The sequence below is a fragment of the Rissa tridactyla genome, chromosome 1 (assembly GCF_028500815.1).
Source record: "Rissa tridactyla isolate bRisTri1 chromosome 1, bRisTri1.patW.cur.20221130, whole genome shotgun sequence".
NCBI lineage: Eukaryota > Metazoa > Chordata > Aves > Charadriiformes > Laridae > Rissa > Rissa tridactyla.
In genome coordinates, this window is record NC_071466.1 from 147,379,063 (window position 1) to 147,394,883 (window position 15,821).

A 15,821-nucleotide genomic window follows, 5' to 3' on the forward strand; every position below is an offset into this window, starting at 1 on the left:
AACAGAACATTTGATGGGAAGGTGAAGGACAATATCAGTTTGTCTTTTATTACATCCAAGGTATTGTGTCTGTTAAGCAGATACAGTAAGTTAGACACAGATCCACAGTTGTGCAGCTTTGCCCACATACATGATGGCAAAGTTAGTCCTGTGAGTTTCCCAGAGAGACCAGACTCTGTTTTTCCAAGTGTATATGGGTGACAAATGTAAGTCAGGTAAAATAAAAAACTTCGCAACCTTTGCCTGCTACTTGAGACCAGCTATTTTGGGTGTTTGAGAAGCTTGCAATTACCTATTATTTTTTCCATTAATTTTTCATTTTATAGATCTTTTTATAGAGAGAAATGTGTCCCTGATCGCAACTCCACTGAGACTATGGAATTTAAGCTGAGATGAAGCTGGCTGAAGTAGTCAAAACATAAACCCAAACACACCACCATCAAAAGAAATCTTGCCCTTGTAGTATTTGCAGCTCAGCCGGAATCAATAAATACTAAGGCTTTAACATGAAAGCAAAATTCTCATTACATTACTTGGTTTGTTCTTTAAGTTCTTCTTGTGCGCTCCTGAAGCTTGGATACTTGTGTGAATCAGTGGACTGTTCCACCTACAGCAATGAATTAGATAAAAGTCCCAGAATACATTTTGCCTCACCCTATTTTGGGCCTACAAGAATGGGCGGTGATAGCAACCTCCAGACAACAGGGTATCAGAGCCACCTATTTTAGGATGCTTCAAGCCTTCCACTGGAGGTTGCTACCTCTCTCCAATGACTAAAAAGGGGCTCTACCTGTGAGTGACTTGAGAGTAAATATGTTGAGTCAGGAATTTTTTCTTTTCTTTAGGACAAAGACAACATCCAAACCTTCCCTGTAGCTCCAGTGTGCATCCAGTTCAAGTAAAGGTAGGGGGAACAGGAATGAAGTAATGGTCATGTCATATCTTGAACAATATTTCTTAACATATGACAACAGCAATTTGTGGTGATATTGATAAGGCACCAAACCTTCAAGCCAGTGCAACAGGAAGTCTTCTTTTTGACTGGTAGATTTTTGTCTGCTTCGTCATCCAAAACCTGGGCAGGATCTGCTTCCTGATTTGAGTCATCAATGTTGCTGGATTCGGTTTCCACTGTCATGGTTGATTTCTTTACTGAGCGATCTGAACCCAAAAGAAATACAATAATAAATACAAGAACACATACGCCAAAGAAGAGTTGCTTAAGGACCTTTCTGATTACCAGTAGTTACAGGAAAATGCTGAGATGTTGAAACTGGACCTTTTCATTGGAAAGGATTTGGTTCAATGACTTGGGTGTTTCAAAGTGTATATTTGTTTAAATTCTGTAGTGCCTTGTTTTGACATCTTCCTTTTCAAATGAAATAGTCTTCACTCTCCCCACTGCCCCCCACTTCCCCCCTCCTTGTTTTGGTCTAGAATGACTTTTAATGCTGAAAAGACAATTCCCACAGAAGAGTAAGGGACAAAGTCTCTGTCCAAAAATAAACTACAAGGGTCAACAAAGCATCAGTGCTGAAACACAGGGGGTCCTAGTGAAGCTCTGAATTTGCAGACTGCGTGGCTTAGGACTCAATCATTGTTTTGGTAAGGTCTCTGTACTAACACCGTGCCACCTGACTTATTCCTTTACGCTGGCCTGTTGGAAGCCATTCTTAATGACAAAACAATTATTTTAGCTACCTGACCTCCTATAAGGAGTTTATTTTTTTTGTCTTCATGCAATAGCATTCAGGGTATCCCTAATCCCCTTCTGTTTGCAGAGTGCTGTCTATATCCCCTGATGCATGAAATCATCTGCAACTCAGCAGTTCAGCAGAACTGCTCCACTTCCCCTGGGAAGAGCACACCCTGTAGCCATGGGTGACAAATCTTTCCCTTACTTGGATGTAACATATTTTTTTATTGTTGAAAGCCTTGTTTCACGCTTAAGTTCAATTTGGTTTCATTGCAACGAACAGTACAATACTTCAACTTTTTCTTTTCTCACTTTTTTAAAACTGAGAAATGGGTAAGCAATTTCTGAATATCTGAGAGATGGGTAAGCAATTAAAAAGAATACTGCAGTGAAAAGCTGTAAGGGAAGTCTATGTATCTATTTGCAAAGTTTACTTAAAGAATGAAAACACTTGCCCGTTTGCGCAACTCCAACTACAAACAGAATGGATTTCTGAAGTAAGATTCAGATGCCACTGCAGAGACCCTCAGAAAAAATGGGTCCCTTGAAACAAACCCTCTTCAGATCTGCACATCCTGACACACAAGAGAGACAGGAGTATTGAAACTAATAGCCCCAAGTCAGAACTCAGAAAACGTAGCTCACAGGAACTGATTTATTTCACCTTCCACAGTAGCGTCCTCATTTGAGAAAAGAGTGAAGGGGGGGTGGGGAGGAGGGGCAATCACACAAAGAGAGGTTTTCCATGCTTGAATGGAGCTGAAAAAGGTTGGATGAACTTTTCCGATGCTGGAAAAAGTCCATCTGCAATTGCAAATTGCTCTGCTACAGGCCATATGGCAGAGTAACACTTTTCAGACCATTTAAAGGATAGGCATTGCCCTAATGCACGATGGTGAAGCACATTTTTCTTCAGTCAGGTGGAAGATGGTTAATACCTAAGGATGTTTTAGTCAAACACCATATAGAGATTTAAACAATTTAGGATTTTCTTGGGCTTAAGTTCATGAGCATGCCTTAGGTACTAATGCTGGCACGAAAAACTCCTTTCCTTTCCCTTCTCTATATTAAGGACTACATTAAGTCCTATATTAAGGACTACAATAAAATGCTGAGGTAGCATGACATTTCAGGTCACAGGACTAAAGTGACTTTTGAGAGTTTGAAGGTACAACAAGACTTAGCATCTCAATATAAGGAGGGAAGAAGTGAAAGCAGAGAAACATGAAGATAGAAATAAGGGGCAAAGTAGTGAAAAGAGAAAGGCAGTTAGATACACGTAACAGAAGAAGTTTAGGTATTAGCAGGCTATCCCAGTACATGTTTCAGAGAAAGACTGTGAAAGCACAAGAAGAGAGGACAGTAAGACTGAAAGCGCGAGTAGTAAATATCAAAGACCAGGTTGAGCAGTTAGAGGCAAACAAAGAGGGCCTACAAGAAAGCTGGGGAGGGGCTGTTTGCAAGGGCTTGTAGCGATAGGACGAGGGGCAATGGTTTTAAACTGGAGCAGGGTTGGTTTAGATTAGACATTAGGAAGAAGTTCTCTACAATGAAGGGGGTGAGACACTGGAACAGGTTTCCCAGCGAGGTGGTGGAGGCCCCATCCCTGGAGACATTCAAGGCCAGGCTTGATGAGGCTCTGAGCAATCTGATCTAGTTGAAGATGTCCCTGCTTACTGCAGGGGGGTTGGACTAGATGACCTTTAAAGGTCCCTTCCAACCCAACACATTTGATGAGTCTATGATTCTACGAATCATAGTGAAAAGGGCATCCAGAGGCCCTCAGGGTACCAGGCAAGATAAAGGATAAAAAAAAGAGAAGAAAAATAAAGTAAAATACATCTTTGTGGGGCAAAAGATGCTTGATGAACACAGAAAAGTGTGAAGCCAGCTAGAAGGTGGAAGTTAATTGGCTCAGCACTGTTAGGAGTCAGCTCCTCCAGTGATCCAGGGGAAGGAGTCCCAGGCAAGAACAGGGGTGACCAACTCCTGTCAGTGGGAAGGAAGCAAAAAGAGGATGCAATTGTGCTGGAGAAATGTTAGAGCGAGCTATGTGCAAGGATCAATATTTGGAGCTGCTGGCAGCATCTCCTCCCATCCTCAGTTGACCCTGCCTTACATGGAAATCTGCTGGAGATAGAAGAGATCAAGGCTGGGGAAGCGGTATGCCACAAGAAGGTTAGGAAAAAAGATAAAAGATCGATTCACAATTGGTGTCAACATACATTAGCTGCTAAGCCTGACAATTTCAGCAATTGATAAAGCCGCTATTTTAGATTTATTTCACTAGTGGGTTTTCTTCCATGTTTAATATACCAAGCATCTGGTTACAGGCAAAGGAAAAGTATGAAGCTTTCACTAATATGACTTCTCTAAAGCTTTGCCTGCACAAGCCATTCTGCTGTAGCGATGACCCAAAGTAGTTGCATTTGCAGAAAGACGAGATCAATCAAATAACATACTGGCATTGTTTAAGTAGCCAGTCAACCTAAACAAAAAAACCCTGACTTCCTTCTCAAGGGAACAAAACAATCCTTCCCCCAAAAGCATGCATAAGATAAAAAAAAACACACCAAAAACCCCCGTGAGAATGAAAGTTAACACTTTTTTCATCACTTCTGCATCATACCCACAGAACATTTGACAAACTCATTTGGTCTTGTGCTCAGTACAGTCGTCTTCTGAGAAACACTTTGGGTGGGCGAAGATCAAGGGTCTTAACTAAAAATCAGTGTGGGTCATTTGCGTTGGTGGCAGCTGGGAGCTTTCAAAGCGTCATGGGAAGCATGAGGCACCTTACGAGATTGTTCCAGAGGACAGCAGCTAGCCTTGCAAAGAACAGCCGCAGACTTCTTCAGTGCTTCAGGGTATACGACCTTACAGGGGCCATGGCCAAACTGTGACTGTTAGGTAGATCTATTCCTCAGTGAACATTAAAAAAAATCAGGCTTGGTTTTCCACCCCTTAATTATATGCAAATTATAATCAATAAGAGCAACAATTTAAACATCTTAGCCTGAATAACAGGTAATTAGTTTACGAAGGTCAAGATAACAGTTTGCTACAAATTTTGTAGACTCTTATGAAAGAAAGATACAATGATGTTTGAGGAATTTTCAGAATCCAGCGAACACACTGTAAGTCCTTGGGATGTTTCTCACTGCAGTTGCACTCTCGGGGGCTATACCACCATCCAGTAGACTAAAAAATCACAAATCAGGAGCCACATTTCATCCAGTAGTTTAGGGAACTGTATCGAATTACACTAACTGCAGAGCTATTCTGATTGTTTTATTGATTTTTAAATACATTAAGAAATCGTAATAAGACCTTTAAAGTTAACCTAATATGAAAAATTAATATCACAGTGCTGTGCTGGCCTCAATGCTGCTTGCATTGTTCGAGACATAAGATGCTCACTGTTCAGAGACACACATGCAAATAAATGTATGATGCCATCATTAAAGCACTGACATTTACAACAGGAATGTTACTGGTGTTCTTGGTCACAGGAAATGCAACTAGTACTACACAGGTAACGTTCATTAGCTGCAAACACTAAATGGCAACATTTTAAGGTTAAGAAAAACAAAAAGAATATTAAAGAGGTTCCTACCTAGGTTCTGTATCCACAACAACAGCAGTTATACTACCACACAAATGCTCAAAAGTCGGAGTATTCTCTCCTTAAGCAAGGCTGTGCTGACACTTGGTAGAAGAATCATTAACTTCCAACACAAACTATGGTTTAGGGAGTTTCAATCTTGTCTCCTCCCAGTTCTGCCCTCTGTTAAAGTTCCCAAAATACATGTTTATCCACAGTGGTCAAAAATTAATTAGGTAGAAAATGTGCACATGTATTCTTTTTGTACATTCCCGTGAAACACCTTTTTTCCTGAGCTTCTCGATATTATAATAGTTTGTACCTTCCTGGCATTTAAAAATGGGGTGTGCCAACTTTAGAATTGTTCCTGGTTGCTGATAACTAAAATGTATTTTGGTGTGAAGATTTATTTTCAAGGTCTATGGCTGAAGTCCATTCAGCTAAGACCTGCTAGAGCCAGCCAAGGACTTGCAGGAAGAGAAAATATAATGCCTTGGGTGTACTGAACAAACTAGGTGTTCAAGAAACATTCGTGCTTAGAACACTATTCAGGTTTATATTTCAGTGCTATTAACAGTACAGGCAAACCCAATGTGAAAGTATATTGGGGCTATGTGCACTTTGGAGCAGCCCTTTACCCACTTACAGCTCTAGTTCAAAGAAACCTGAACTGATTTCCTGAGAAGCATTTTATTTGATTGTGCCCTGATTGTGCATTATGCATGATTCCTGAGAGGGATTCTAGTTGAAAGAAAAGTCATTCTTAAATTATGTGAACCGTGACTACTGTCTGCCTGGGTGTTACACCAAAATGTGCCATTCCTTGTAGTTAGTGTGCCCTTCCCTACCACCGTCGCCACGCCCATTCTTTTACTTGCTATGAACAATTACAACCTACTTAGTAATGCTGACCTTTGGATAATCTTAATTAAATTTTGCTTTCAATACTGTTATCAGCAATACCTTGCACTGCTCATGACTTTTACGACTCTCAACCAGGCAGTTCCCTTTAGCTTCCTAGAACAACAGACATCATCATCAAGAAAAGGGTAGTCACTCCAAAGCTGTATGTCAGGGCAATTCAACTCCAAGTATTAGTAAAATTATAAAATAAGAATGCAGGAGGAATCCAGATCACAAATCCAGTCTGCAAACTCTAAAGCACCTTTTGGGAAAAGGCCAAGCCCTGCCTTGAGAGCAGTAAGAGTTGCATTCCTTCCCACTGCATCCACTTCCAGTCATGGTCAAATTATATTCTGGTTTTGAACTGACAGGGTCGTTTAAATTTAAAAGCTCTTCCTCTTAATCTGATACTTAGGACTCAACTTTGATCATAAATGAAGAGAGCACAGTTTTTCAACCTGTTTTACTAGGTAAACAAGGTAATAATGCTTAATAATTTCTTGAAAAATAGGCTCTGTTGATTCTGCAACACGCCCTTGAAGCCCTTGGCTACAGTGCTTTCTATCTGGATCCATATTTCATCAATGTGCATGGCTAAACATGTATACGTGTTCCAGGTGTAATTTCAAGCTTGCTGAGGGTGCACTCTATCCCTTCATCCAGGTCATTGATGAATATGTTGAACAGGACTGGACCCAGTACTGACCCATGGGGAACACCACTTGTCACTGACCTCCAATCACGACCCTCTGAGCTCTGTCTTTCAACCAGTTTTCAATCCACCCCACTGCCCATTCACCTAACCCACACTTCCTAAGCTTCCCTACGAGGATGCTGCGGGAGACTGTGTCCAACACCTTGCTGAAGTCAAGGTAGACAACATCCACTGCTCTCCCCTCATCTATCCATCCAGTCATTCCATCATAGAAGCCTATCAGCTTAGTCAGATGTGATTTCCCCTTGGTGAATCCGTGTTGACTACTTCTGATAGCTTTTGTTTCCTCCACATGCATTGACATGATGCCCAGGAACATTCCTTTGGCCAACTTCCTCTGTCTATGGTCCCTCTCAGCTTCTATGGGAAGCTGAAAAGTCCTTGACTTAATATAAACATTACTTAGCAACAACTAAAACAATATGTGTTATCAACATTATTCTCATACTATACCTAAAACACAGCAGCTACTAGAAAGATAATGAACTCGATCCCAGATGAAACCAGGACAGTATCCACCCCTTATTCTATACAACCAATTTCATACCCAGGTCCTACACTTTTCCATCCACACACACAGAGATATCATTCCCTTAGTCTATGGGTCATCCCTCTAAAATGTCTGTTGAGTTCATTTAGTCCATGGCTTTGGGCTTCATCTGTTGTAACTGTCCCTCAGGGCAGGAGAGATAGTGTGTGGTGTTGGATTGCTGCATGCTGCATCTGCAGCTTGCAACTGGTGAACCTGGCACAGTCTGCCCATGGTTTGTGGGCTGAAGATGTCGATCTCGAGGAAGTTGCCGGATGCAAGTTGCTGAAGCCAGTTCTGGTTCATTCAATTCTGCAGTTCGCTAGGTTTCATCAAAGTTCACTCTTCATTAATTTGGGCAATTCTTACTGTAATACCATTGATATAGCATATACCAACCATAGTAGAAATGACTTATAGTTGTAATTTAGCAATTAACATCATACAATTTAATTAATTGGATATTTTCATCCAAAATCGAATCCCCTTGAGAAACACGTCGGACTTCCCCATCCTTCCACATCACCCACTAAGTGCATGCAGGTCCTTGAGCAAAAGCAATCCCATGGATGGCTTTGCCTTGGCCCGTGGCAAGAATAACCCATACTTTTTTCCCTAACATAATCTTCACGTGCACTACGGGGACCTTATCTCCTTCCACAGTATGTGAAAGTTTTGATTGGACAGGGCCAGCTCAACTGGTAGATCCTCTGGTGTTAAGTAACAGTCCATTGTACCATTTGATTTTCCTGGGGGCAGGTGTATCATAGGGGGTGTGATATACCCATTCAATGCCATGCTCTTTGGCCCAGGTGTCTGTAAGGTTGTTTTGGAAATAAGTCCCGTTGTCTATATCAGTTCTCTCTGGGATGAGTGTATCGCCATAAAACTTGCTTTTCAAGGCCCAGGATAGTGTTCTGGGCAGTGGCACAGGGCACGGGATATGTTTCCAGCCACTGGTGGTTGCTTCGACCATTGTAAGCACATGGCACTTGCCTTGGTGGGTTTGTGGGAGTGAGATACAATTAATTTGCCAGGCCTTCCCATATTTATATTTCAGCCATCATCCTCCATACCAGAGAGGCTTTAACCACTTGGCTTGCTTAATTACAGCACGTGTTTCACTTTCATGAGTAACATGTGCAATGGTGTCCACACAGCAGCCTTCCACCTTCTGTGTTTTCCTACAATACGACAGGACCCATCAGTGAACAGAGCATATTGCTTCTCATTTTTCTGGTAGTTTGTTACACGATGGGGCCTCTTCAGCACGCCACCTCCTCTTCTGGAGATATTCCAGAATCTTTGCGTTCTGGCCAGTCCATGTTCTCTTCCAAGATTCCTGGGAAACTGCGGTTTCCTATTCGAGTTTTTTGTGTGATCGGTGCGACATACTTACTCCACATAACATCAGTTGCAAGATGTGTAGAGGGGACCCTCCCGTTCAACATCCAGCCCAGCACCGACAGTCAGGGTGCTAAAAGGAGCTGTGCTTCTGTACCAATGACTTCCAAAGCAGCTTGGACCCCTTCATATGCTGCCAATATCTCTTTTTCATTTGGAGTGTAGCAGGCCTCATATCCTCTTTATCACCGACTCCAAAACCCTAGGGGTCGACCTGAAGTCTTCCCTGGTGCTTTCTGTCAGAGGCTCCTGGTAGGGCCATTCTCCCTGGTTGCGGTGTAGAGCACATTTTTAACATCTTGCCCTGCCTAGAAGTGGCCCCAGGGCTACTGCATGAACTATTTCCTGTTTCATTTATTCTGATCATAGTATTCATTACCGATGAATGCGTTTGTGTGGTACTCATGGGTTCCCATCCTTGTTACTCACTTCTTGTAAATACAAATCGGAAATTCCTTCAAGAGGATCAGAAGCCTTTCTGCTTTGTCTAGGGAGCTGCTCTCTGGAAACTGGAGCTGCAGTTTTCCTGAAAGAACCCCCATTTGTGATTCTTTTTCCTTGCAACTCATGTACCCATGCCTTTAGGGTTGAGGTAGGCTTTCCATCCCACTTCCTCATGTCCTCTCCATGGTCATGCAGGTAAAACCATAGGGTGCCTCATGGTGTGTACCCTCTATATCCTCTCTCTTGAGCAGAAGAAATCTTACTCCTAATAGCTGAGATATTATTGGTCTGTACAGGCGGGGAATTTGACATACCCTCTTTGAGTTGCCGAACTTCCCATAACAGTTTTTCAAACAGGTTTTCAGATTTTTTGGACAGTCTTGCCAGAGCCAAGACACAGGCCCATAGGAAAGTAGAAACATTTTCTTCATATTGCTGGCACTGGCCAGCCACTACATACGCCGCTGGTGCTTCTTCGTTCCAGCTCAGAGTGGCCAATGAGTTGGCATATGACGATGGTGTGCTCTGTACAAACTTCTGTCACATGGGTTAGGTACGATGGACTTCATCTAGATCTGTGGGCAACTGCAAATTGTCCAGGTCATAATAAATTGGCTCCTGCGTAGCTAATTGCCTCAGGTACTGGATACCTCTTTCCATGGTGGTCCACTTGCCTGGGTGACATATAATATCTTCCTTAAAGTGATACTTTTCCTTCACGGCTACCGGAAGTTGTCTCCAGAGGCTGAGGGCTTGTGTCCTTCTTCCAATTGCCTTGTCAATACCCGCTTTTCTAGACAGGGATCCTAGCTGCTTGGCTTCCCTACCCTTTAATTCCAAGCTACCGGTCCCATTATCCCAGCATTGGAACACTCAGGTCACGATGTGTTTGTCTGGAGGAGAACGGAAGTCTTTTTGTAAATCTTGCAGCTCACCCAGGGATAAGGATCAAGTGATCACCTCTGGTTCTTCCTCCTGTTCTCGTGATGACCCTCATTCATCTTTACCTCTGTTATCTAATTTTTTTGTGTATTTCTTCTTCTGTATTGGGGTGACTGATATTGGCATGGGTTGGTTCTCTGGTTCAGTAGCCACAGTGCCTGTTGCCAGGGTGTGAGTAGCCGCGATGCCTACAGTTTGAGTAGCTGAGGTGCTCGTTGCAGGGGTTGGAGTGGCTGCAGTGCCTGTGGCTGGGGTTTCAGTAGCTGCAGTACCTGTCACTGGGGTTTGAGTAGCTGCAATGCCTGTTGCAGAGGTCGATCTCTGAGTGGTACCCTTAAATAGTTGTTTAACCCTGAACAAGACCTGCATCACTTTCAGGAGACATAGCAACAGGAACAAGCTGGTTTGAACATTCCAAGGATATTCAACATTCTCAAAAGCTATTGTAATTAACCTGGAGGAGAAGGGGAAGATGAAGGAAGGTGTCTCCCCCACAGATTGGCTTTCCAAGAAGAATTAAGAAGTGCAATTATTAATAGTTTCCGATAGATGGCTCCTGAAGTATGGAGGTGACGGCAATGCTGAGTACAACTAGCAGATTAGTGTCATGACCAAAAATTTTATCATTAGATAAGCCAGCATTACAAAGTACAGCAAAATGATAATCTTGACCTGGTTCCCAGAGGTGATAAACAGCACAACAGGGAACAAATACAGCAAGCAAGCTGTTACGTAGCACAACTCCGAGAACAAGCACTGCAACATCAAGGGCAAATAAATCAACATTGTGATCAGCCACTATTAACCTAATATAATGAATGCTTTTAAAAAAATTGTTCTAATGCATTCTAGTCAGATTTGTCATTATTGCAACCTGTGGTGCCCCATGTTGGGTGCCAAAAAGGACCATTGTGCTTTAACCCCAGCCGGCACATAAGCACCTCACAGCCGTTCACTCACTCCCTGCCCCCCCAAGTGGGATGGGGGAAGAGAATTGGAAAAAAAGGAAACATTGTGAGTGAGATAAAGACAGTTTCATAGAACAGTAATGGAAGAGAAGACAATAGTAACAATAATGAAAGAATATACAAAATAAGTGATGCAATACAATTGCTCACGACCCAATGATCAATTGCCTATCCCATCCCGAGCAGCGATCACAGATTCCTGCCCTGCAGCGAACCCCCATTTATATACTGAGCACAACATGCAATATTCCTTTGGCCAGCTTGTCCTGTCTATGCTCCCTCTCAGCTTCTATGGGAAGCTGAAAAAGTCCTTGACTTCATATAAACATTACTTAGCAACAACTAAAACAATATGTGTTATCAACATTATTCTCATACTAAATCCAAAACAGAGCAGCCACTAGAAAGAAAATTAACACTCTCCCAGATGAATCCAGGACACCATCTCCTGAGTCGGTTTAACTCACGGACCACCAGGACCCAAAGGTCCTTTTGTGCCAAGCTGTTTTCTGTCTAGTCGACACCCTTGACATATTCTGTGAGTAGACTCGTTCTATCCCAGGTGCAGGACTTTGCATTTTCCTTTGCTGAACTTTATGAGTTCTTGTCATCCTGTTTCTCCATCTTCATCAAACCTCCTCTGCTATTCTGCTCTCCAGCGCATGAACCGCCCCTTTCTTCAGTTTGTTGCCACACATGAACTTGCTGAGACCACTTCCAGTCTTATTCTCCAAACCATTAATGAAGTTGTTGTTAACCATTATCAGCCCCAGTATTGACTGCGGAGGAACACCACTAGCAACTGGCCACCAGCTGTTGGGCTTTGAACTGCTGATCACAATTTCAAATCTTCTAGTTTTCTACCCACCCTATAGTGGGTAGACTTTTTCTCATCTGTTTGGCTACTAGGATAACAAGAGAGACAGTGCCCAAGTGTCTTGATAAAGTCCCAGTAAACAAGATGTACTGCTCTACCCTTGTCTATCAGACCAGTCATCCCATCGTAGAAGGCAACCAGCTTGGTCAGGCCCTGCTTTGCCCTTGATAAATCGATGCTGGCTATTCGCAATCACCCGTCCACTGTGTGCCTAATAATGGCTTCAAGGATAATTTGTTCCATAATCTTGCACAAACCTCTTTTGGTATTTTATTGATTCCTTTTATTTGTAACTTTTTTGTGCAGAACTACTTTTAGTTTTCCATGACTAAATGATCAACCACGTCATCAAGGGGGGCTTCAGTCATTGTTGCAGAGAAAAAAAAATGGTGTTACACTGTGATTTCGTTCATCAGATTTACACCTGAATTAAAAAAAAAATATCCACAACACTGCCACCCCCTGGAATTTCTCTAAGAGAATCAAACATATCCTCACAGTTAGATGATGATGTACTTAGCATTGATTACATGCAAGGGTTTGAAAACCATGGTCCTACAACAGCTATGGGCCTCTTCTTCTCAATGGTGGGGATTCTTCATGTTCTGTTGTGGCATAAAGCATCAACCATCCACTTCTAGCAGTTTTCTTATACCATGATGGACATGTCCTAGTCACAAGATAGGCATCCTGGCCCTTGTTTACCGCTCTTTATTACAGGACGGCATACCGTACTTCTGCTAATCCAAGTGGTTAATGATGTTGCAGCAAGGGCACATACACCCAAACACCTGTGTCCTCATCCTTCTTCCAAGGTGTGTCACAAACTCCACTACTACGCTGCGACCATGCATGGATAAGTATTCCCTCTTGGTTTGCAATGTTTTTTGATGTTCCCAAGGTTTTCATTTTCAGGTTGTCTTCAGATGTATTAGCAGACCTACCCAAGGTTTTTTTGCCTTTTACTTCTAAAAACATGAAAAGGCATGGAGCTAAATGTACTCTGTAATTTGAAAATAATAGAAGCTGTAGGAAAACCTGCCACTTTCTTTTTCATATAGTAAACAGTATTCGTTTGGTTTCCTCATTCTAACATACGAATTCACAGCAATTTCTCTCCATTTTTGTCCTGGTCCTGTATATACCATTTATTTATAACTTTTCTGGAATTAAAATATCTTGTATACTTTACTTTCTGTACAGCTGAGAAGAATTTTTCTGTATTCAGACTGCTGTTGTCCAAGCCATCTGTGGAAGGATTTGTATTCAAAGTCGACTTCTTGAACTGAGAACTGTTGACCAAAAGTACCAGAATGGGAAATGGGAAACTACTGAAGCCAAATCAAAGACTATGGTCTCACACCTGAAAAAAGACATTTATCATCCTTTTTTTCATCCAAGCCCTCCCATATGACTGTAACTTACACTGATGGGGAAAAAAAATGGATCATGATAGTAAAAATCCCCTTAATAAGAACCCTGAGATATCAGTAACTGCTGATTACTCCCGAGAATAAAAACAATCCTCACAAAGGCCACACTAAGATAATCACCTTTAGCGCAGGAGCTTGTCGCAGACTCCTCCAGGCAGAGGGTGGCAGCAGACTCCCACCAGAAGAAGTGGCTGCCAAGGCACCAGTTCGCAAGGGGTGAGCCAGCAGTAGCAGGGAGCAGTCGGCCAGGCAGAGGCCAACTGCAGTAGGCAGCTTTGATTAGAGCCCCTTTTATTCTCGGGACACTAATCCCTAAATAAAGGAAATCAATGTGTTTTAAAATTTAACTCCTAATTAACGAACCGAGTAAAAGTGATGGTGTACAGCTAAGCAAATGATAAGCTACTAGAGGAATCCTGAGAACAGGAAAAAATTTTACAACAATGGAAAAGGTTTCTCAGTGCTCCTGTTTCAGTGCATCTGGTTTACAGCTTGTTGTAGAGCTAACAAGACAGACAGACATGCTGACAAGCTGATTTGGTGTCACTATCTTGGCTAGTGTCTGGGGCTTGTGCCTTCCACTGCTCAGTGGAGCTTTTGTCTTTCATGAGGACCCATTGATAATTTTGTTATTGATTTGCATCATATACCTTTCTCGGGAAAAGTAGACCAGAACATGCTGTTTTCATGATATTTATTATTTTTCTATTTAAAACACAAAGGGTAGTCTCTAATGCTGGTTGTACAGCTGCTCTTCGTATTCAGACTTAATCAGCAGCTTGGTTTGGGGTTGTTATTATAGACTCAGAATAGAAGGTGTGCAAGTCATTGGCAGGTGAGAGTACTTAGGCCTTTGTAGGAGCTAGTCCAAACGTGTGATGCATCATAGCATAACATGTATACTTCAGGTGAAATCCCCAGGGCAAACCACCCATCACCTTTGGATGGTCTGGGATATTACCTGAGATATAAGGACTGAAAAAAAAATCATGGTTCAATTAATTGAATACTTGGCATTATATACAACGCAACTTCACTAAGCTGCTCATCTGCCTTGTTACACTAGAACAGATCTTTTAGAAGAACAGTCAAGTCTCGATTTAAAGACTACACATGACAGAAAAATCAATAACATCCCAAAGACAGTTCTACTGAAAAAAAAATATATATCTTATTTCTAAGGCAGTTTTATCCTGTTTGATTTCCAGGCACAGGAACATAGTCTACCTTTGTCTGCAAACTTAAATAAACAGATTTTTGCTGACTACATAGCACTTTCACTGGCTTTTGGTTTTTTTTCTAAACCAGCCCCCATTTCTCAGCATCTTCTTTTAGAAGTGACATCACAGGATCAAGGAGAGGGTTCTGGTTACCACCATATACACCAACCTTTCAAAGTCACCTTGCTCAACAGCCACAAGAGAAAGTTTCCTGATCTGGTCACCATCAAGCTGTGAGAATGTGTTCCTCTTGCTCTCTGCTAAATCCTTTCCTCATTTATGCTCTTCAAAACTCAATGAACTGTATTAATCTGTGACAAGCTGTTGTTTAACCAACCTCCTGATGATATTAACTACATGTTGCTTAAGTAAGATCGTTAAAATGTAATGAGTGCTCTAAATCACCATTAAAGGGCCCCACCTTTAAATTGCTCTTACAATTTTTATGGCGACTATGGACTTTCTTTCTTGCAGAAGTTGATTAATACTGGATGAAAAACTGCCTCATGCAGCACTTTCTTAATGATCCTCTAGGGTACAAGAAGAGACAACCAACCTGAGTCAGACCTACAATCCCTCTAGCCCAAAGGCTCTTGCAGACAGGGGCTGCTCTGTGAGGAGGGGACAAGTCGGTAGCCGAGGGCCAGCCCTGTGCTGGCTGCGTGCCCAACACCTGATCAGGGTAAGGAGAGCCGAGGCAGCAACAGCCACTGATCTTAGTGTCAGGCCAGTGATCATCAGCCAAAGGCAAGTTAAGAACTCAGGCCCTAGAACAATGCCCGGAAACCCAGACAATAATTCAGGAAGAGCTGGGGAGAGGGCTCAGCACATGCAAACCTCCAAAATGGCTCAAATCAGGACTGCATGCACAGGCTGGAGCTGAAATGGGGCTCTGGGGCCCATAGGCAGACGTGGAAGTGGGTCCCAGAGGAGGAAGGTCAGGGCCATCGGTGCCCTCAAAGCCTTGACAGGCAACAGCCGAGGGAAAGCAAGGGAAAGCTTAGAGAGAGTCAGCAGTATGTGTGATATGTCTACTACTCTCCCAATAGCCAATTAGTTTCAAAATATAAGAGAAGTCTTGAGCAG

At 42.4% G+C, this 15,821-nt stretch overlaps 2 protein-coding genes across 2 annotated transcripts in view; one reads left to right on the forward strand and one right to left on the reverse strand.

The window, feature by feature from the left end:
- LOC128909185 (solute carrier organic anion transporter family member 1C1-like) overlaps positions 1–353 on the forward strand; it is a 64,481-nt gene extending 64,128 nt beyond the window's left edge. The window contains exon 19 of the mRNA XM_054200594.1: positions 327–353. Within this exon, the coding sequence (XP_054056569.1) occupies positions 327–338 (12 nt within the window). The 3' untranslated portion in view covers positions 339–353. The remainder of the gene's footprint in view (positions 1–326) is intronic.
- The window catches only part of LOC128909246 (solute carrier organic anion transporter family member 1C1-like), a 31,361-nt gene extending 16,346 nt beyond the window's left edge, over positions 1–15,015 (reverse strand). Inside the window, exons 1-2 of the mRNA XM_054200659.1 lie at positions 14,905–15,015; positions 1,007–1,161 (exon numbers count right to left, since the gene is read on the reverse strand). Coding sequence (XP_054056634.1) covers positions 1,007–1,161; positions 14,905–14,962 — 213 coding nt within the window. The 5' untranslated portion in view covers positions 14,963–15,015. The remainder of the gene's footprint in view (positions 1–1,006; positions 1,162–14,904) is intronic.
- Between the last annotated feature and the right edge of the window lie 806 nt (positions 15,016–15,821).